Below are 23,353 nucleotides of genomic sequence, written 5' to 3' on the forward strand. Positions count from 1 at the left end.
GCTTACTTCCGGAAGAGAAAACCCTCGTACACCTCAGAAAGAATGTAAACATTTGCTTTAAGTATGTCTGCACGTTAATGTGTGTGTTACAGGAGAACAGACTCCACTGATTCTGATCTTGGTAATCTTCTTATAGGATCTCCTGTAGTTGGTGATCGCAATTATACTGGTATACTAGTATTGTCCACAAATTATACTGGTATACAAATTTTGTACCAGTATTGTACCAGTATTGTGTTTTTTTAAAATAAACAATACATATAGGTAATTAATCTTTTATTAAAGGTGTCACATATATATGCATAATGATATTAACATATGACATGACAATTTTATATGGAATGATTGTATGTTTAACTGATGATGCCATTGATGGTACACTATGATTGTAATCAAAGAAAGTTTTAAATCTTCTGATGTTTTTTTCTTGAGGGAACCGTACTGTCTCAGCATTTTAACAAACTCTTTACTTTCTTCTATGTTTTCTTCCAGCTCTCTCTTTCCAAGTCTCAATAGTATATTTTAGTGAATTTTATATTGACATTAATGCTGTTATAGCTTCTGTATCATCAGCATTGGTATTGTTTATTTCTTCTTCAGATGGCATTTCTGCAATCCTCAATTCCTATATTGATATTTATTTATTCAGTCTGTGGACTTTCTCTTACGCTTACTAGATTACAAGCTTGTTTAGATAGCACCTGTACGGCTCTCTTACTGTAGGAGTGCTTGTCTAGTATTAGTATTTGAGTATTTGTACCAGTAGATATATCTGCTACAAATTGTATTGCCCATGGTTCTGAATCAACTGCTTTAACTACCCTTAACATTCATATAGACAAACTAGTAAAAGTAGTTAATTTGATTATAATCAGATTCCCCTATTAAGCAACTTATTATGTTTAATGGATATTGATATCTTTTATCATGTTTATTGTGAAAGATTGATAAGAAAATAAAGACAAACAAATGCTTAGAATCTTAGTATACATGTATTAAAATATCTGTAAAAAATACGATGGCCTACATGTACATGTAAATGCTGAATTTACAGTGTTATAGTGTAATAATTTGCTTGAATTTATTAAATAATAACTCAAATAAAGCTTTTATTTTATTTTATCTAAATTGAATTAAATAAAATATAGAAATATGATAAAAATTTTAGCAAATATTTATATAATTAACAATTGTTTGAATAAGATGATTTAATTACAATAATCTTTTGTTTATTTGTACAAGTATAGTAATTATTTTTAACTGGTTGTTAATTGATTTCACAATTATCCTCTATAATCTTTTTGAGTTCATTTAATCTCCCTTTGATCTTCAATATCTTTTTCATTATACACCTTAAAGTATAGTGAAAAAATACAACTACAATACTGGTATATCAGTAATGTACCAGTATTGCTGTTTTAAAAAAAAAAGTTACAATACTGGTACAAAATTTTTATACCAGTATTGTGGACAATACTGGTATACCAGTATTGCGATCACCAACTACAGGAGATCCAAACATGGCTGTATTTACACCTCAAAAACTACTCTGTGTACAGACTTACCTGTCCAGTTTGGAAAGTTTTAAGGCCTGGCATTCACTAGATATATAAAAGTTAAATGCAATTTGTGTTTCAGAAAGATGAAATCTTTTTTGGATTTTGATGGCCATTTTTTTTCCTTTCTTTCCTTTCAAAACATCTATTGTTATTTGCATGTGGGAATAGAAGGAATAGTGATTTTTAAAAAGTGGGAATAGGAGGAAGACACCCTTCAAATATCACTTTTATTACTTTCAACCCAAGTTTTGTCAACATTTTTTGGGGGCTGTTGTTTTAGTAATTAAATTTTCACACCTAGAAATGCCAGGTGAAAGGTAATAAGACACCTGTAACTTCATTTACCTGTAGTTTTATTTACCTGTAAAAATCATACATTTTCAATAAAAAATATCTTGATTTATAAATGTTGCAATAATTGATATGTAAATTTTTTATATATATCTAAAGAATGCAATATCATAACTTATTGGGACTAAATTAATAAGTATAAGTGTTTAATATGAATAATACATATCAAATTCATTCATTTATTTAAGCTGAAACATGGAAATAGATAAAAGTTTAAATATTTCTTACTTTTTATCAAGTTTTTACTTCAATAAAATGTAAAAAACCACCATGAAAATTTCAATCGACAAGTATTTGCCAGTATTGACCACTTGAGGAGTTTTGTCCAGGGCGGTGAACACCGGGAAATACCACTGGTAAATACCGGGGGAGGTATTTATCGCCCAACCTTGCTCCTACCCTTATTTTTTACAGAGCATTTGTGGAATGGTGTAAATATAAACAGAATGTCAATCAGACTTATTTGTCACTGGACATTAAGCAACCAACAATCAATTAGACACTTACAAAATAAAAATGATATATCTAGCTTTCTTCTCTCATAAAATGTGAAGTAATGCTCATTTGGTTTAGCTTTGAGTATTGTTTAGCTATGTTCTAAAATTTACCTGTATCTTAGTTAAAACAAATTTTAAAAAATTTGTTACCTACATACCCTATTTTTTCAGCTTGGAGGCAGGAAACAAGCATATTTTATTATTTCTTTTATAAGTTGTTATTGGCTTTGAACTACATGTAGCTGTCAATAACTGCGAGTACTCTCAGATCTGTACTTATTGTCTTTTTTGTTAGGGATGAGGGATGGATATATACCAGTCAGAGCTCAGACATAAATAAGTCTAAATCTGCTTTTGACTCATAGAGGTCAAAATTTGTAGGTTTCAAGATTTGTCTCCCTTTAATTTAAGACAAATTATGACTTCAATAAGTCAATTAGTGTTAAGCAAGAAATATTTGACCTGAATTAAAAAGTTGCAAATATTGACTCCTACAAGTCAATAAGTTACCAAAATTGGTCAACTTCAAGACCCAAGCACATTTATAAAAAGGTCAAGCATCAACATGAAATTATGACAACATTGAAAGACAATGCTTTGTCTTCTAAAGAAAAATATGCATGAGAGCCTAAAAAACAGAGATAATGTTTATTTACTTTACAATGCAACCATCGGTAACCACACAAAATGAGGAAAATAATTAAAATTAAGTCTTTTTATAAACATAAATAGACCTAAACAAGTCTATCATTTTCTGACTTAATTAAGTCTGAAAATGAAAACACATTTTTATAATAAAAACATTATTTTTACTTCTATAAGTCAAAAACAAAAAACGACTTATCTATGTCTGAGCTCTGACTGTATACTGCTGTGTCTTGTCTGTGTTTTTATTTGAAGTTTTTCTTTGTATTGATCTGATGAGTTAAGCCTTTTTCAACTGACTTTTATACGGCCGCAAAATTTTTGCGGTTGTATATTGGTATCACGTCGTCGTCAGCGTCGTCCGAAGACATTTGGTTTCCGGACAATAACTTTAGTATAAGTAAATATAAATCTATGAAATTTAAACACAAGGTTTATGACCACAAAAGGAAGGTTGGGATTGATTTTGGGGGTTATGGTCCCAACAGTATAGGAATTAGGGGCCAAAAAGGGCCCAAATAAGCATTTTTCTAGTTTCCAGACAATAATTTGTGGAACAGTGTATGGAATTGTCTGAAATTATATCACAAGTTTCCACACCACAAAGGGATGGTTAGGATTGGCTTTGGGGGGTTATGGCTCAGTCTGTTTAGGATTTAGGGGCAAAAAAGGGGGAAAAAAACAAGGGTTTCCTGGTTAATGGACAATTACTTTAGCTTTGTTTCTTTATGTTGGTACTTTTTGCTATTTGTTTGCTAGTTCTAGTATGAAATATTTTTTAGCTGTTTCTAGAAACATCAAATACTGCGATTTAAATACATATAATATTATAATAGTGTATATCAAAGGATTCAGTGGTAATAAATTTTTATACTCCAAATTGGTTATTCTTTGTTTGGGTTTTTTTTTTAGCATTAGAGTTACCTCCCTTACAAACTTTGTTTGATTTCAACTAAAATTAAATTTTTGGGTTTTTTATATGCTGAATCTTACCATGTTGTTAAATTTTAGATGATAGACCATTCTAGGTAAATTAAATGTCCCATTTCAAATTTTTAAGATCTTTGACCACATTTATTTTGTGTCAGAAACCTGTATTATGTCAAAAAATTTGATCACAATCCAAATTCAGACAGTATCAAGCTTGAATATTGTGTCCAAACTTGCCCCAACTGTTCAGGGTTCGACCTCTGCGGTCGTATCAGGCTGCGCTCAGCGAAGCATTTTATTATAGTTTGTTCTTATGTTGTGCTGTTACACCACTGTCCCATGTTAGAGGGAGGGTTGAGGGCCCACAAACATGTTTAACTCTGCATTTGTATGCACCTGTCCTAAGTCAGGAGCCTGTTGTTCAGTGGTTGTCCTTTGTTGGTGTGGTTCATAAGTGTTTCTCGTTTCTCGTTTTTAGCTCACCTGGCTCAAAGGGCCAAGTGAGCTTTTCTCATCACTTGGCGTCCGTCGTCGTCGTCCGTCGTTAACTTTTACAAAAATCTTCTCCTCTGAAACTACTAGGCCAAATTAAACCAAACTTGGCCACAATCATCATTGGGGTATCTAGTTTAAAAAATGTGTCCGGTGACCCGGCCAACCAACCAAGATGGCCGCCATGGCTAAAAATAGAACATAGGGGTAAAATGTAGATTTTGGCTTATATCTCTGAAACCAAAGCATTTAGAGCAAATCTGACATGGGGTTAAATTGTTTATCAGGTCAAGATCTATCGGCCCTGAAATTTCAAATGAATCTGACAACCCGTTGTTGGGTTGCTGCCCCTGAATTGGTAATTTTAAGGAAATTTTACCGTTTTTGGTTATTATCTTGAATATTATTATAGATAGAGATAAACTGTAAACAGCAATAATGTTCAGCAAAGTAAGATCTACAAATAAGTCAACTTGACCAAAATGGCCAGTTGACCCCTTAAGGAGTTATTGCCCTTTATAGTCAATTTTTAACAATTTTTCTTAAATTTTTGTAATCTATTACAAAAATCTTCTCCTCTGAAACTACTAAGACAAATTTAACCAAACTTGTCCACAATCATCATTAGGGTATCTAGTTTAAAAAATGTGTCTGATGACCCCGCCCACGAAACAAGATGGCTGACATGGCTAAAAATAGTACATAGGGAAAAAGGCAGTTTTTGGCTCATATCTCTGAAACCAAAGCCTTTAGAGCAAATCTGAAAAGGATAAAATTGTTCATTAGGTCAAGATCTATCTGCCCTGAAATTTTCAGACCAATCAGGCAACACGTTGTTGGGTTGCTGCCCCTGAATTGGTAATTTTAAGAAAATTTTGCAGCTTTTGGTTATTATCTTGAATATTATTATAGATAGAGATAAACTGTAAACAGCAATAATGTACAGCAAAGTAAGATCTACAAATAAGTCAACATGACAAAAATTATCAATTGACCTCTTAAGGAGTTATTGCTCTTTATAGTCAATTTTTAACAATTTTCATAAATTTTGTAAATTTTTGTAAATTTTTACAAAATATTTTCCACTGTAACTACTGGACCAAGTTCATTATAGATAGAGATAATTGTAAGCAGCAAGAATGTTCAGTAAAGTAAGATCTACAAACACATCACCATCACCAAAACACAATTTTGTCATGAATCCATCTGTGTCCTTTGTTTAATATGCACATAGACCAAGGTGAGTGACACAGGCTCTTTAGAGCCTCTAGTTAATTTTGCGGTCGTATATTGGTATGACGTTGGCATCGTCGTCATCGTTGTCTGAAGACACATTGGTTTTCGCACTCTAACTTTATTTTAAGTGAATGGATCTCTATGAAATTTTACCAAACGGTTCAATACCACAAAAGGACGGTTGGGATTGATTTTGGGGGTTATGGTACCAACAGTTAAGGAATTAGGGGCCAAAAAAGGGCCAAAAATAAGCATTTTTATACGACCGCAAAAAAATTTTGCGGTCATATATTGGTATGGCGTTGGCGTGGTCGTCATCGTCCGAAGACACATTAGTTTTCGCACTCTAGTTTAAGTGTAATTAATTTAAGGAATTAGGGGCCAAAAATCAGCATTTTTGTAACTTCCAGACATAACTTGTGTGTTAGTGTATGGATCTCTCTGACATTGTACCACAAGGTTCCATATCACAAAGGGAATGCTAGGATTGATTTTTGGGGTAATTGCCTCCAAATTTTAGGAATTAGGGGCCAAAAAGGGGCAAAAAACAAGCATTTTTCTAGTTTCATGACAATAACTTGTGTGTAAGTGTATGGATCTTTATGAAATTGTACTACAAGGTTCCATATCACAATGGGAAAGCTGGAATTGAGTTTGGGGGTAATTGCCCAAAACGTTTAGGAATAAGGGGCCAAAAAGGGGCCAAAAATAAGCATTCTTCTAGTTTCCAGACAATAACTTGTGTTCAAGTGTATGGATCTCTCTGAAATTGTACTGCAAGGTACCATACCACAGAGGGAAAGCTGGGATTGATTTTGGGGGTAATTGCCTCAAAATTTTAGGAATTACTGGCAAAAAAGGGGCAAAAAACAAGCATTTTTCTAGTTTCAGGACAATAACTTGTGTGTAAGTGTATGGATCTTTATGAAATTGTACTACAAGGTTCCATATCACAAAGGGAAAGCTGGGTTTGAGTTTGGGGGTAATTGCCCTAAATGTTTAGGAATTTGGGGCCAAAAAACAAGCATTTTTCTAGTTTCCAGACAATAACTTGTGTTCAAGTGTATGGATCTCTCTGAAATTGTACTGCAAGGTACCTTACCACAAAGGGAAGGCTGGGATTGAGTTTGGGGGTAATGTTTCATAAGGGGGTTCAAAAAATTGGGGGGGATTTTTTTTCCTTTTTTTTTCTTTAAAATTTTCCATTTTAAATTGGTTATTTCTGATTTATATATAAAAGCAAATAATAATGATATGGTTTGAATAGGTAAATTAAACCTTTTTTAAGTTCTTAGACCACATTCATTCTGTGTCAGAAACCTATGCTGTGTCAAATATTTAATCACAATCCAAATTCAGAGCTGTATCAAGCTTGAATGTTGTGTCCATACTTGCCCCAACTGTTCAGGGTTCGACCTCTGCGGTCATATCAAGCTGCGCCCAGCAGAGCATTTTATTTTATATAGATATATATATCGATTTAGACCATCGGTTTTCCTGTTTGAATTGTTTTACACTTGTCATTTTGGGGCCCTTTATAGCTTGCTGTTTGGTGTGAGCCAAGGCTCTTTGTTGAAGTCATACTTTGACCTATAATTGTTTACTTTTTACACATTGTGACTTGGATGGAGTTGTCTCATTGGCACTCATACCACATCTTATTTATATTAACCCTGCCACATTCTTTACCGGAATGTGCCTGTCCCCAAGTCAGGAGCCTGTAGTTCAGTGCTTGTCATTGGATCATGTCTGTCATATTTGTTTTTGGTAAATTGTTTTGTTATAAATTAGGACGTTAGTTTTCTCACATGTATACAATATATACATTTTAGTACTTCTTGACACTATCTTGAAATTTCAAACAATCACATAGACCAAACTTCTGGCTTGAAAAAGTTTTAATGTTGTCAAAATGGTTGTATTGTCTGCCTTTTGTAATAGTTTAAATTAATTAATGACAATCAGACTTTGTTTTTATTTCAATTATGTCTAAATAAGTGTAAGAATTACATTATTTTGCCCTAGGTTATACATTTTGCTTATTTGACAGTTTTATAATCTGCAATTGTAAGAAGATTTCAAAATAAAAAAATAAATCTGTGCATGTGATTATAATTTTGAAATTTCGCTGTATCAACATGCTGAACATTGAATTTATTCTACCTTTTTAATATATATATTTTTTTTAGAGGAAACCTGCTTCAAACACTGTAATAAACTATATTCTAATATACCTGTCAATAATAAGTATAAAATGATTGAACCATAACAGTTAAGTCACCAAAAATGTGCAAAATATGGAGCCAATGGCCTAAAATAAAAGAATTGATAGAAAAGAAAGGGTATGGGATATACATCTACTGGTATGTCACAAAATAAGTACATATAAAAATGAGAAGTAAATTGTTAACAGCGTGCAATATATTGTTGAATAAAAAAAAATAAAATTAGAAGATATGGTATAATTGCCAATGAGACAACACTCCACCAGACACCAAATGACAAATGTAAAACAATTCAAACGAGAAAACTAACGGCCAGATTTATGAACAAAACAATAAACGAAAAACAAATATGATATAGAGCAACAAACAACAACCACTGAATTACAGGCTCCTGACTTGGGACTGGCACATACAGAATGTGGCAGAGTTAAACATGTTTGCCAGTGCCCAACCCTTCCCTTACCCTTGACAGTGGTGTAACAGCACATATGAACAAATTATAAAATCAGAATGATACAAAGCTGAAAAACAAGTAACAAAACACATTCGGGATGTGGCAGGGTATTTATACATCCCCACAACAAAAACGACACTAAGTACAGATCTGAGAGTACTCACAGTTACTCGTAGCTAGTTCAACAATGTTCAAGCCAATAACAAAATATCAATTAGTACATATCCAACATCAATTGGATTTAGTGAAAAGACATCATAAACAGTCATGCATAGCAAAAACACAAAAAGCAAAGGAACAGTGCTTTTATTGCTGTTTTGCATCTTAAATCACAGTGAGCAAAAACTCTCACCCCACTGCAAGTTTAAGGCAGCCCTAGCACCAGTTTGAGTGGAATTCTTTACAAACTGATTTTCACGGGACAACTGTGAATTGAAGAATAAAACCATGGAGTAATATCAATAAAATGAATTTGCAATGAAACCAAACATTTACTGTCATAATTTAGCCCAACAACCACACTGAAGCGTGCCAAAACAATACAAACATTTAGAAAACCACAGGGCACATCGAGATATATTTTAAATAACTTGGCAGGAAATAACCTATATAAATATAGGGCAAATTAATCGAGTAGACTTTGCATGATGTAACCCCACTAAGAGCTTAAGGCATACTATGCTTGTCAGACATTTAGTCCGTCTGGTAAGCCTGTTCATTTAACGTTCTGTTAACCAAATGATCAAACTTACAAAACAAACAAAATTACCAGACACTACGGTATGAGTTAAATACAAATATTGAAGAGTGAACAGTCTTCAGTTTCCTTAGAATACTGAATGGTGATCTCATCAAAATAAAGAAGTTAAGTCATTATGGAAATTTGCGTTAAGACACGTGCATAGATGATGTTTGTACATCTTGACCAAACTTGGCCAGTCTTGGGCTTGAAAATGTTTAAATGCTGTCAAAATGGGTTTTTTATCTGCCTTTTTTACAGTGTAAACTGTCAGAAATTGATCAGGTAGGGACTAAATTTAACAGTAATGTCCTATCTAAATTTCTATTGATCTGTATTTGTCCACTACTAGTATCGATATAAAGTAAGGAGATATGGTATGATTGCAATAAGACAAATATCCTTTAAAGACCAAATGACGTACAATGTAAATGTTAGCCACTTGACCCTTCTTTTTCCGACCTTGTTATTCATTATTTTATCATATGTAGCAGGTGCCATTTGATGATCTCCTGAAGGTTACACATGTATATTGGTTATAAATTTTATCATTACTTGCCATTATATTTCCGCAAGGATTGAAATTAACACTTAATAAGTCTTGTGCGTCCAAAACGCTCTCTGGATCTACAATGTACCTTCATTAAGAACATTAAAAGTTTAATTTAAAACACAAAAATTTTAAAGCCAAGGATATATAAGTTACTGAATATGTGAGGTGCTATATAAGTTGCAAATTTGCATGAAATGATATTCTCCTTTTTAGGTATAATCTGATACAAATTTGCCATGTTGAAGGTTTTATAGGGCCATAGTACAGGTATAGAGACCCAAATAAATCTTTATACCATTTATGCTCCATTCAATGCAATTTACCTATTTTTTCACCTGCTATGCCTTTGTTTTCAAAAACAAGAAACTGACACCAGTTTGAACCAAGTGTTTTACTGTGCCATACAATAAAGCAGATATTTTTTCTGGATAATTATGATAATTGGATTTGTTAGATTAATGTACATTTTGTCTTTACAAATTTAGAGCATGTATATATACAAATAATGTAAGTAAAAGTAACTAAATTAAAATTAAAGGCAATATGGACAACTCATTGATCCTTTGCAATTGAATAACCTTATTCTTAAATCTTATCAATTGAACACCGTAGAAAGATCTTTGAATTACTGGTATGTTTTTTATGTGTACTAACATTGATTTTGTTTTTGATAAATTAGAACATGCATTGCACAAGGTCACTAAATCTGTTATTTAAAAATTTTCAGTCTGTGGTTAAAGTTTTTTTAGACATCAATATCTTTATCAAACCTTCATGGAATTTTATGAAATTTAGACAGAAGCTTTTTATGATCAAAAGACAGTATCCCGAGCAAAATTTTAACATTTTATTTTTTTATTTTTCCGTATTTACTGATAAATATATAGACTTAGTTTTTTTTTTGCAGTGTACATTAAGATACATTGTACAGTCTAAGGTTCAAGTTTTTCAGACAGCAATAACTATGTCATATCTTCATCTTGGACAGAAGCTTTTTTATGATCATAAGACAGTATTCAGAGCAAAATTTAAAAACATTTTTTTTCCTTTTTATAAGACCGCAAAAATTAAAGATTTTTTGGTCGTTTATTGGTATCACGTTGTCGTTGTTGTCGTCAGCGTCGTCCGAAGACAGATGGTTTCCAGATAATAACTTTAGGATAAGTAAATAGAAATCAATAAAATTTTAACACAAGGTTTATAACCACTAAAGGAAGGTTGAGATTGATTTTGGGGGTTATGGTCCCAACTGTTTAGGAATTAGGGGCCAAAAAAGGTGCCCAAATAAGCATTTTTGTAGTTTCCAGACAATAACTTGTGTTTAAGTGTATGAATCTCTCTGAAATTATACCACAATTTTCCATACTACAAAGGGATGGTTAGGATTGACTTTGGGGGGTTATGGCTCAAACCATTTAGGAATTATGGGCAAAAAAAGGGGAAAACAAGGGTTTTTCTGGTTAAAGGACAATTGAGACAATTTAAAAGCAGTGTAAGGGAGGTAATCCAAAATCAATTTAAATAACAATGTTTGATTACCTCCCTTACACTGCTTGTAAATTATGTATTAAGAAATGATGATTGTCTGAGATACTGACCATAACTTGAGGGAAAGAATTATTTTTTGGAATAAGGGAAAGGGGGGAGGTGAAAAAAATTGGAGGGGGACAATTTTTCTCATTTCAGATTTCAGAAATTAAAAGAAAATTTCTTCAAATGTTTTTTTTGGGGGTTAATATTCAACAGCATAGTGTATTGCACAAAAGCAAAAAATTGAATATAAATTCAAATCATATAACCAATTTGAAGTTCTTTGACTAGTTAATCTGTGTCAGAAACCTATTATGTGTCAAAAATTTAATTACAGTCCAAATTCAGACCTGTATCAAGCGTGAATATTGTGTCCATTTTGGCCCCAACTTTTCAGGGTTGGACATCTGCGGTCGTATCCAGCTGCGCTCAGCAAAGCAATTTATTTCACATATCACTGATTAATGAACTAATATTGTTTTTTTTTTTGCAGTTAATAACATCAAGAAACAATCTGGGGTTAAAGTTTTTCAGACATGTAATTTTATAAAACTTGGAAAGAAGCTTTTTTATTCAGAAGGCAGTATCGACAGCAAAATTTTAAACTTTGGCAGACACATTTTTTATGCCTCCGTCTTAGCGGTGGGGGCATTAAGTTTTACCCTTGTACGTCCGTACGTCCCAAAATTGGTTTCCGTTTTCTATCATTAGTTTGCCTCAACCAAATGTTATGAAACTTATACACAATGCTTATTTACCACAAAACACAGATCAAGTTGGAATTTGGGTGGTGTCACTTTTACTGTTCTAGAGTTATGCCCTTTTACAAATGGAAAAATTGCTGAATTTTTCGTTTCCTTACTCTTACTTAAGTTTGCCTCAACCAAATGCAATGAAACTTATTCACAATGCTTATTACCACAAAACTCAGATCAAGTACTAAATTTGGGTAGTGTCACTTTTATCGTTCTTGAGTTATTAGATATAGGAAGATGTGGTATGAGTGCCAATGAGACAACTCTCCATCCAAGTAACAATTTATAAAAGTAAACCATTATAGATCAAGGTACAGCCTTCAACACAGAGCATTGGCTCACACCGAACAGCAAGCTATAAAGGGCCCCAAAAATTACTAGTGTAAAACCATTCAAACGGGAAAACCAACGGTCTAATCTATATCATGTATATAAAAACGAGAAACGAGTCCCTTAATAACAATATATATGTAAGCAGGGCATCATCTGTTTCCCCATTCCCCATTTATTTGATCAAGAGATAATGTCTAAATCCAAATTTTGAAAATATATTTTTCATTTTTCCATATTTTATTGATAAGTGGACCCTGTTTTTCTTTGCAATTATAATTTACATACAGTCCTTTGGGCTGTTTTCTTATCTTTGGTTGGGTTGTTGTCTCTTTGACAAATTCCCCTTTTCCATTCTATATTCCAGTCTAGGAAATGCAATTTTTAGACCTCTATAAATTTTTTAAACCTTCATGGAGTCTTGGAAATATGCTTCTTCAAGATCAAGAAATAGCATCTGAATAAAAGAGTTCTATTTTTATACCCCATGCAACGAGTTGCAGAGGGTATAATGTTTTTGACCCGTCCGTCTGTCCGTCCGTCCGTCCGTCAGTCCGTCAGTCCTATTTCTTGTCATCGCAACTCCTCTCAAACCACACAACAGAATTTCACGAAATAGATAATAAGGACATACTATGTAGTTGTGCATATCGACAGGAAATTACGATTCAATTTTTTTTCTAGGAGTTGCGCCCCTTTGAACTTATTTACTTTAATGTACTACTGCAACAGTTTGTCATCGCAACTCCTCTCAAACCACACAACAGAATTTCATGAAACCTTTCCAAATAATAAGGACATACTATGTAGATGTGCATATCGACAGGAAATTACGATTCAATTTTTTTTCCAGGAGTTACGCCCCTTTGAACTTATTTGCCCAATATACTACTGCAACCTTTTGTCATCGCAACTCCTCTCAAACCACACAACAGAATTTCATGAAACCTTTTCAGATAATAAGAACATACTACGTAGATGTGCATATCGACAGGAAATTACGTTTCAATTTTTTTCCAGGAATTACGCCCCTTTGAACTTATTTGCCCAATATACTACTGCAACCTTTTGTCATCGCAACTCCTCTCAAACCACACAACAGAATTTCATGAAACCTTTTCAGATAATAAGGACATACTACGTAGATGTGCATATCGACAGGAAATTACGATTCAATTTTTTTCCCAGGAGTTACGCCCCTTTGAACTTATTTGCCCATTAATATACTACTGCAACCTTTTGTCATTGCAACTCCTCTCAAACCACACAACAGAATTTCATGAAACTGTGTAGATAATAAGGACATACTATGTAGATGTGCATATTGACAGGAAATAATGATTCAATTTTTTTTTCTGATACAATTTTTTTTTCTTACACTTATTTTATTTCTCCAATGACAATGTGGGGACGTGGGGTATGTGAGCGCGCTCACTAAGGTTCTTTCATTTCCCCTGTATTACACTAATAAATGGACTTAGCTATTGGTGAAATTCATAACACCTTACACTGACAGCAGCAACCACAGGCAAGAAAGACACAGGGTTCTACAGAACATTTACAAAATGTTTACTAATTTTTGAGTTTTTTGCCGTTTATCTAGAAATTATGATAGATACACATGTACATTGTAGTTAAAAACTGAAAACAGCTAAAATGATCAGCAAATTGATAGAAGCTAGCTGCAGATCTACAAATATGCCATTTTGACCAAATCCATTTGATGATTCTATATACATATATGAGTTATTGCCCTTTTTAAAATGACAATTATTTAATTATTTTCAAGTTTTTGCCTAAGCTTTATTTAGTAAACTATATAAGTCCTATCTTAGGGAGAAAAGAGAGATAAGAAAATTGTCAGTATCTTTTTAAAAGACAATCTAGGAAAGATTTTGTAACATACTTGTTCATAAAAAATAGTCCACCAAATTTAGACAAGTCACTTATGAAAGTAGCTCAAAACAATTTTTTTTATATACTGTGGATTCATTCATATTCCTGGGATACCAATTATTGTAAATTTCATTAGTACATGTATATATGTAGGCAAACCACAAATGTATATGTTCAATGAAATAAAAATGACCTAAAGACTTGTAAGCACACTTTGGCAAAACTCAGAATCAAATAATAAGCTATAGTCAGAGAAGTTGTGAAAGATGTTAGAGTTATACCCCTTTACTCATTTGTTAATAAAATTGAAGGTGTGAAAATAAAAGTTCTAAGAATAGCTATAGGAGAAAATAAAATGATTTGAAAACAGTAAAAGTGATAACAAAAGAACACTGTTCACAAGGCAATTTTTTTTTATTCAAAAACAGCTATTACATTTATGTTGCTTGGGGTAGGGTGGGTGTGAGAGTTGCAATTGATGGGAGTTTAGCTTGATATATGTAGAAAATGTATTTGAATATAAATAAAGGATATGGTGTTGGTGTATTAATTCATGTCACAAAATCCCTTCATGACCTTGACAAAACCCAAAAGAAAAGGAGCAGAGATTACATTGCTTTTCTTCATTACAAAGTCACAGTATTTAAAATATTTCAGTCATGTACAAATTGTTGAATTCAGAACATTGTCGTTGGTTCATGACTGTCATATTTGTTTTTTAAATATTGTTTTGTGATAAATAAGGACGTTAGTTTTCTCAATTGAATTGTTTAGTTTTTTCATGTCTGGGTATTTTATAGCCGACTTTACGGTACGGGTTTTTCTCATTGTTGAAGGCAGCACAGTTGCCTATAATTGCTTACATCTACTTCATTTGAACTTCGGTGGATAGTTGTCTCATTGGCAATCAAACGACATCTCCTTATTTTTATATACTACATGTACATTGTATCATGTCTTGGCATCGTGAATCATCATGGATTAATTAAATGTTATAACCCTGACAGTTAAACTAATATTATTGATAACACCTTGCAACTTTTACATACTCTCTTTTTGTTAAATATTGAAATCATATATTTTAACCTTTAAAATTGTAAAAGAAGAGAAGATCAAATAAATTTTCAGTTGGTAATAATGGGGTTTAGCTCTGTAAGTTTACGTCATAAAGTTTACGTCATATTGACATCAAGGAAATTAACACCATTGTGCTCTGACGTTTCTTTGTTGTTTATATAAACGTGATAAAATTCTTTCAGAACTTTTCTATTAACATGTTACAAATACAAAGATTGCATGTTGATGTTCCAAGTTTCTCTGGTAAGTGAAATCAGAAATTTTTAATGGAAATTTTTTCCTACATGTATTTGGATAAAAATAAAGAATATAAGACTTAATAATTATAAGTAACAAACATAATACAAAAAAACATTTTTAGCATAAATTCACAAATATTTATTGAATAAATTTTAGAAAACATTGAATTTACATCTAAGGGTGTGCTGTCAAATTTACTAATTATAAAAAGGATCTGTTGGTAAGTTTGCTTTAACAAGTAAGATATATATTGATATGAAATTCTAAAAGTCTTTTCTGTTACTTTTCGGTTTTTTAATGTGTTCAGTATATTTTTTGTAAACAGTTTCTATGTTAACATCGAAATTTTTTTTCATTTACCACATTGATTGTAAATAACAATACTAGTAATCATATACGTTGTGAAAAAAAAGTTGGAAGATTCCGTGTGGACATTCAAAACTCATATGTCAAAAGGAAACTGACAACAGCATGGCAATGACAAAAGACGACGAAAAGACACCGAGTCAACAAAACACTACATTTTTTGGAACTTCTGGTGCTTACACAGAATTTGAACTTTTAAGCATTACTTTTCTTTTTGTAATGCTTTAGCTTTAGCATTACAATAACTTTCATGTTCCTGTCTTCTCTTTGAAACACAACCAATAGGAAGTTAGATTGGCTTTAACCAATTATAACTTATCATCAATTGCAGTTTTTTTTTTACTTTTGAACAACACTAGTAAACAGTCTATTGTCAAAACCACAAATGATTTTAAAAAGCTGAAATTTATATCCCAACTAATTGAACAGGCAGTGTTTACTATATAGTGTCAAATGGAGGTGTTTGTTTGTCTACTCATACTTCTGTCCCAATTTTGTAGAGCTGCTCCTGCTTTGGAACTGCATATGATAGGATTGTATAAAACTTTTACAAAATCTTACTTGCATGATTTACTTTTGCACCTATTTTATTTTTGTATCCAAAATTTCTTTTGAGGAAATAGACTATTTCATATCCAAACACTGCAATGTCCATTTCATCTGCTTCTTCTGAACCCTTTGAATTTAATGAAACTTAAAATGGCTCCTATTTTTATGAAATTTGCTCTATCCTGGCGTTCATGCAAATTCATGTTTTGTATCTGCAAGTCTTTCTATACCCCTTAATAGAGTTTATTGAACTTTCTAAGAATCTTAATGGATGTTAAAGGTTTCACCAAAATAAAAATTTGTATTTGAATTTCAATAGCATTATTTGTATGCTGCTTTGCCTGAAATCCAAATAATGAATTATGCTTTTTTATCCATTGTTCAAAAATCGCAATAATAAATGCATGCAAAAATTTCTGAATTTGCAATATTATGCATCTCTTCTATAGCGGGGGTTCTGATGTTGCATAGGATGGATGTCAGATATTTGGTAGTACAAGCATCTGTTAAATTTAGTCACAACTTGTGTTCGCGTAAGGCAATTTCGAATTTGACAAATGGTATAGAAGCTTGACTATTGTTGAAGACATGAAGTTTGTCGACATTTTTTCAGCTTATATTGTGTTGCTATCTCATTGATGTATAGATATATCTTCATTTAATCTAATTGTTTATTGTTTGCATAATAAATGCTACCCTGTAGCAAATATGAAGATGGGGGGATGTTGCATCTGCAGCAATCTAATTAAAATTAAATCTCCGCACTTGCTCCTCGTTGTTTATATGTCGCGCGTGGGAGCTCCCACGCGCGACATATAAACAACGAGGAGCAAGTGCGGAGATTTAATTTTAATTAGATTGCATCTGCAGTACTCTTGCTGAATTGATATTTACTTTATGTGTACATTGAACTTTATGCCGACTGATCAAATATTTTGACCGTGAAAACCTTGAATTGCTATACAACAACAGGTACTTTACCTCTGATAGTAATTAGTTAGGAAGAGCTCTTGTGGAGATAAAAATTAGTTGTTGAATTTGAATAATTTTTTCAATGTAATATTCTTTTTAAAAAACACTTGTAATTTGATGTGTTGTAGGATACTCAAAAGTCATGGTCACAAACTTATGGAACGATGAACTTATGATAATTGTTGAGAGAAAAATCCCCTCGTTGAATAATTTTACACTTATTTTATTAGAATATTATGCTTTTTATATATATACAAGATCATGTTTTTCATCATTAGTACCTATATTTAATCAGTGACACTACAAATGTATTTGGTGTTTTAATTTGATGGTTGTTTGACATATATATATCATATATTGTGTAAAGTTGTCTGATGTTTTGGACTGAAACATTCCTAGCATGGTAAGGTTTATTTAAATTGAAAGTTTTTAGTTTTCTTAGTTTTCTAAAGTATTCTGTTTTGATCATTCTGATTTTTTTCTTCACTTTATTAAATATTTTGTTTTAATATGAGGTAGATAGAGAGATAAAGCCTAAAGGGATGAGAAATGATAGTTGTGAGATGGAAAGGCTAATCGATTGTAGATTGAGAATAAGGGAGGAAAAATTTATTTGAGAAATAAAAAATACTTTATGTATAAGAATTGAGAGAAGAGAACTGGGGAGTTATAAGTGGATGCATAAATGTTTTGGGGCCTAAAGGATGTGGAGAAATGATATGGGGCCTAAAGGGTTGTGTTTGAACCATCCTTTAGTCATTTTCATTTTCAGATGCTATCTCGATTACTTTATATCCCTATTGATTTTGAGGTCACCATGTCCTCAGGGTAGTATTCATTATGCAAACATTGCAATTACTGACAATAGATAAAAAATGTACAGAAAAGTGGTTTCTGGCTGCTAAATCAAATACTTCATATGGGGTTGCAACCTTGCTTGGATATCTGGTCACATAAAATGAGAGGACATGTACATTCCGTATTGATTTTGAGGTCAGTACCTCAAAGGTCAAGGTCAAGGTTACTAAAAATATATTGGGGTTATTTGATCTACAGTCTATAGTAAAAAAATACTCAAAACAGATTCCTGCATGACAATATTTATAATACTTGTTAAATCATAACAAAAATGAATAATACCTTAAAGTAAACAGAAGAAAATAAAACAATGCCATATGATCAGGTCACATGTGCTTTTCCCTTTATTTTTAGGAATGGCATGTGGGTGGTGGTATGTGAGCTTGCTCACTAAAGGTTCTTTATTATTACGGTACATGCACAGATACATGTACAGTATGAATAGAAAAAAACGTCATTTCACCAAATACACAACAGCAGGAAGTGGATATAATTTTTAAATTTTATTTCCTGTAGATTATTTAGTCTATGAGAAAATATCTAATTCAAAGATGAAAATGAAAACAAGGAAGATAAGTTATGTTGTCCGTATCATTTTACTTTGCTTGTAAAACTGGCAAAATTTGACTAATAGGAATAATCTTTTTCAATAGTTGTTTTCCCTAATTTGTAAGAATGGAATGTACTAATGATGTATAGAGGGTAAATGTTAAAACATGAGTCAGTAAGAAGTTTTGATCATTTTTGTTAATGTAAAACAATTTTAACAGTTTTGATTATATAATTCAATGTAAACATTCCCTACTTCTGGAAATTGAGTGAAGCTGCTACAAATTAAAAAAAAAAAACTGTTTCCGTCCATTTATTGGTCTAGATAAGACCCTGGTACATGAACTTGCATTGATTCTTGCAAGAAATATCAAGTTGTAAAACTGTCCCGCAGAAGCCAATATGTCCTGATTATATTACATTTTATATTATGTATATATATATATATTAAAGAATGTCACAAATTCAAATGTCATTTCAGATGCTACAATAAAAATGATATATTTATATACATATGATATATACAAGGATATCTATAATACTTATATATATTGACACTTCCTTTAGCTGTGATGTATTTAAAAATTTTCCTGTTTTACAGATAAGACATGGAGATTGTGCTGTCAAAATGGAGGAAAAGAAGAGAGAGACAAGTCCACCAATGGACTTAAAGATCTGTACCATTTCTGATCAGCGAACCGAGAAATCTGGTCAATATTTACTTGATAGAAGCCATCTTTTTACAGACGTTAATAGTCCTCATTTATCAAATATGCCAAAACATCCCTTCCAGTGTAATGTTAATGACAGTCAAATCATCCCAGAGAAGCAGAGAAAATGGCCGACAGAAGATTCAGTAAAGACTGAATCTGCATCAGGATCAAGTAAAGAGTTGGAAACATTAAATTCATTCAAACATCGTGCAATATTTCACAATCCCACAGAAACCATCAGTTCATGTCAATGTGTTGATGAGGATGATGATGATAACAATAAACAAAATAGACAAGGTGAAACTTGCATGACCTCGGAACATAGTCGACCAAAGGACAATATGTTTTATTTGAGAGAAGAGGACAATACAGATCCTGTGTGGTTGAACTTTGACTCAGAACTAAAACCAATTTCACATTTATTACTTAGTCCTCGGAACAGCAATGGAAGTATTTGTAGTAATCGATCAAGTAATGCAGACTCAGCTGTTGATTTACTTACTCCAGACGAAGAACCTCAGTCAGATTATCATGATACAAACTCATCACAATGTGTGGACTGGTTTAAAGACAATTATAGAAAGCCGCATCAGCAATTATCAACAGAAAGTGGCATAGACTTTCAGACATTTTGCAAAAATGTGGATGTTCCAGCAGTTGTTGTGAGTGACCATAGTGGACCAAGTGAAAAAGATGAAGTGCGTTGTAACATTAAGGATCTTATTAGTGAACAAACAAATGAAAGCCATTTAAACTTAGATCGGCAGCTTTCTGTAGACTCAGATGATTCCCGGCCATATTCCAATTCCAGTATAATTTCTGGAAGTAGGTCAAATTCTAGTACTTCATTAACAGATCTGACAGATTTTGATGAGCCAACAGAAGATATTCCAGACCTTAAACCTGTTAAAAGAGTAAGTTTCATATATATATAATTTATTAATTACTATATAAGTTGTGATATAATGGCCACAATATGGATACAGTTTATTTGAAGGTGACCTACATGTATAACTTCTACACCATTTGGTTTCTGATGGAGAGTTATATCTCTTTAGCAGTCATACCATGCCACATCTTCTTATTTTTTTTTTATACAGTTTATTTATCTACATTTTGAAACAGATCTACAGATCACATTTAAAAGTCCTTTAAAGGACAGACATCTTGAGAACGTAAGTATGTACACACAAACATGTACAATGTATGCATACATATGTCTGTACATTTGTCCACATACACATTGTACAATACATATACTCTAGTTACATGTAGATATACCTATGTTCATTTTGGGCCCATTTGAATAGTGGTACTTTCTTCATGTGCATTATTCATAATTTAGATAGATAATTTCTCGTAAAATTTATTTTGTTGTTATTTTCCTTATTTTTTAGATATCCCTTTAATAAACTTTGTTGCATATGTTGTTTTTACATTGTAGTATATATGATTTGTAGTTAAGCTTCAATGTCAACTGTCTTTTCTGATTATATTTGAACTGTTTGCTTGTCATCTGAATCCAAATGAAAATATGTACATGCTATACATGTACATGTACCTTTAACTAATGGATGCATTCACATTTGGGTCAACGGTGAAAATTTAACTTTTTTCATACATGTACATGTAGCTAGATTTACCCGGTAACTAAAAAACCACATATTCTGAACAGTTACATGTATATTGCATGTACATGTATATTTTTGACATGAATAATGTTTGTACTGAAGATTTATATTTTAATATTATCAAGTCTATAAATTATTGTAAGAGATATCGAATGAATACTAATTAAGGCCAAAATTTAAAAAAAATAAATTGTGTTTATGGTTTTATGCTGACCCTATTTTTTATGCTTCAGTTTATTTCCACTTTGGTAGAGAATTTTTACAAAATTGCAGATCCCCACGTACAAAAAAATGTATATACATACAGTACTTAAGTTAAAAAAAAAAGAAAACATGGAAAAAACATATCTGCCCACTGTACCGTATTATTTCTAAGGAGGAATCATAACCAGTTATATACTCTTGTTTGGCCTGGTAACATTGTCTACTCTTTGTGCTACAGCAAAATTTCATCCTGTGTATATATGATTGACGGAGTCAAAAAGCAAGACATAGGTATGCTGTTTCCGGCGTTGGCGGCGGTGTCAACAATGTATTAGTTTGTGATTAGGTCTAGTTTATGGTGAACCACAAGTGGTAGGGCAATGATATTTGGTATGCAGTTGTATTAGCATTGCATGGTGCATCTCATTTCCATGGAGATTTTTTGGCCCTGCCCCCTCAGTCATGGTCTATTGACTGAAACTTTTGCTTAGTTTACATGTATTAGTTTGTGATTAGGTCAGTTTATGGGGAACATTTAATTTGTGGTAGGTCAATGATATACATGTGGTATGCAGTTGTATAAGCATTGGCATATCTCATTTCCATGGAGATTATTTGGCTCCGCCCCCTTAGTCATGGTCTATTGACTTTGAAAATTTTGCTTAGTTTACATGTATTAGTTTGTGATTAGGTCAGTTCAAGGGGAACCATTAGCGGTAAGCCAATGTTAATTGGTATTCAGTTGTATAAGCATTAGCACATCTGAGGCTAATTCTCATTTCCATGGAGAATATTTGGCCCTGCCCCCTTAGTCATGGTCTATTGACTTTGAAAATGTTGCTTAGTTTACATGTATTAGTTTGTGATTAGATCAGTTTAAGATGAACTGCTAATGTTAAGTCAATGATATTTGGTATGCAAATTTATTGGCATTTGCAAGTATTGAACCATGGAGATTATATAGCCCCATATGCATCCCCCCATCATGGTTCATTGACTTTGAAACTTTTGCACAGTTTACAAGTTAATGTTTGTGTTTAGGTTTGTTTAAAGGGAACGACTTTTAATAAGTCAATGGTATTTGGTATACAGTCCATGGAGATTGTTTAGCCATATATATATATATATATATATATATATACCTTCAGTCATGGTTCATCGACTTTGAATATTTGCATAACTTACATGTTAAAGTATTGCTATTTTAATTTCAACATTTGCATTATCAAAATTACAAAAAGGCGAGACATATCTCTGTGATAACAGTTTATTTCATTATTGTCCATTTGTAAGAATTTGTAAAACTCTTTTCCCCTGAACATGCTGAACCATTAAGCTAATAAAACAAAAGTTTGTCATAGTCATACATGTACTTAGCATATTTGTTTCTGACTTTCCAGCTGATGAACCAACATGCCCATTGTTACTAAAAAAGGCACACAACAGTAAAAATTTAAACAAGAGTCTTAAACAAACTGGAAGTTTTTTATTGCTTTCCTTATAGAAATAATTTTGTCTAATTTTCAGTTTGTGTAATAAATAATTATGAAGTACATGTAAAGTCATATAAAACAAGTTTCTTGTAATTTTAATGTTAAAAAATTATTGAACCAATTCATGCATATATATACTGAATGAGGTCCTTTGTGAATATTTTTTTTTAACATTTATTATGCAACCATAACATATAAACGACAAAAAATATTTCATTTTTTCATTGTCATCAAAAACTTTTGCTGCTAATTAACTTTCAGGCTTAGATGCAGAAGTTAAACAATTGTGGCCTTGATAAATGATCTACACAGAATCATGGAGCATGTTAAAATATAAGTGAGGTGATATAGCAACGTTTATTTGTTTTGTTTTTTTTTCAATATAATTTCCATGTCTTTCCATTTGTTACATAAACTTTGTCATATAACAGTTGTTAAATGATGTGGTGTTTTATTTTTATTTTCACTGAATCTATTAACACTATCTTCACTCCACATGTGTTTACCTT

The 23,353-nt window shown here is 32.2% G+C and overlaps 1 protein-coding gene across 4 annotated transcripts in view; it reads left to right on the plus strand.

Annotated features, from left to right (window-relative positions):
- Positions 1-23,353, plus strand: part of LOC127698943 (inositol-trisphosphate 3-kinase B-like) — a 53,388-nt gene continuing 30,035 nt past the window's right edge. The window contains exons 1-2 of one of the 4 annotated variants that reach the window (XM_052202716.1): positions 1-121; positions 19,405-20,430. In XM_052202716.1, coding sequence (XP_052058676.1) covers positions 19,432-20,430 — 999 coding nt within the window. In that variant the 5' untranslated portion in view covers positions 1-121; positions 19,405-19,431. Of the gene's footprint in view, positions 122-17,744; positions 17,800-18,773; positions 18,839-19,404; positions 20,431-23,353 lie in introns of those variants that run through there. The other 3 variants (XM_052202717.1, XM_052202715.1, XM_052202714.1) reach the window with 3 other exon arrangements.

This window comes from Mytilus californianus, unplaced genomic scaffold (assembly GCF_021869535.1).
Source record: "Mytilus californianus isolate M0D057914Y unplaced genomic scaffold, xbMytCali1.0.p SCAF_4, whole genome shotgun sequence".
Classification (NCBI taxonomy): Eukaryota; Metazoa; Mollusca; class Bivalvia; order Mytilida; family Mytilidae; genus Mytilus; species Mytilus californianus.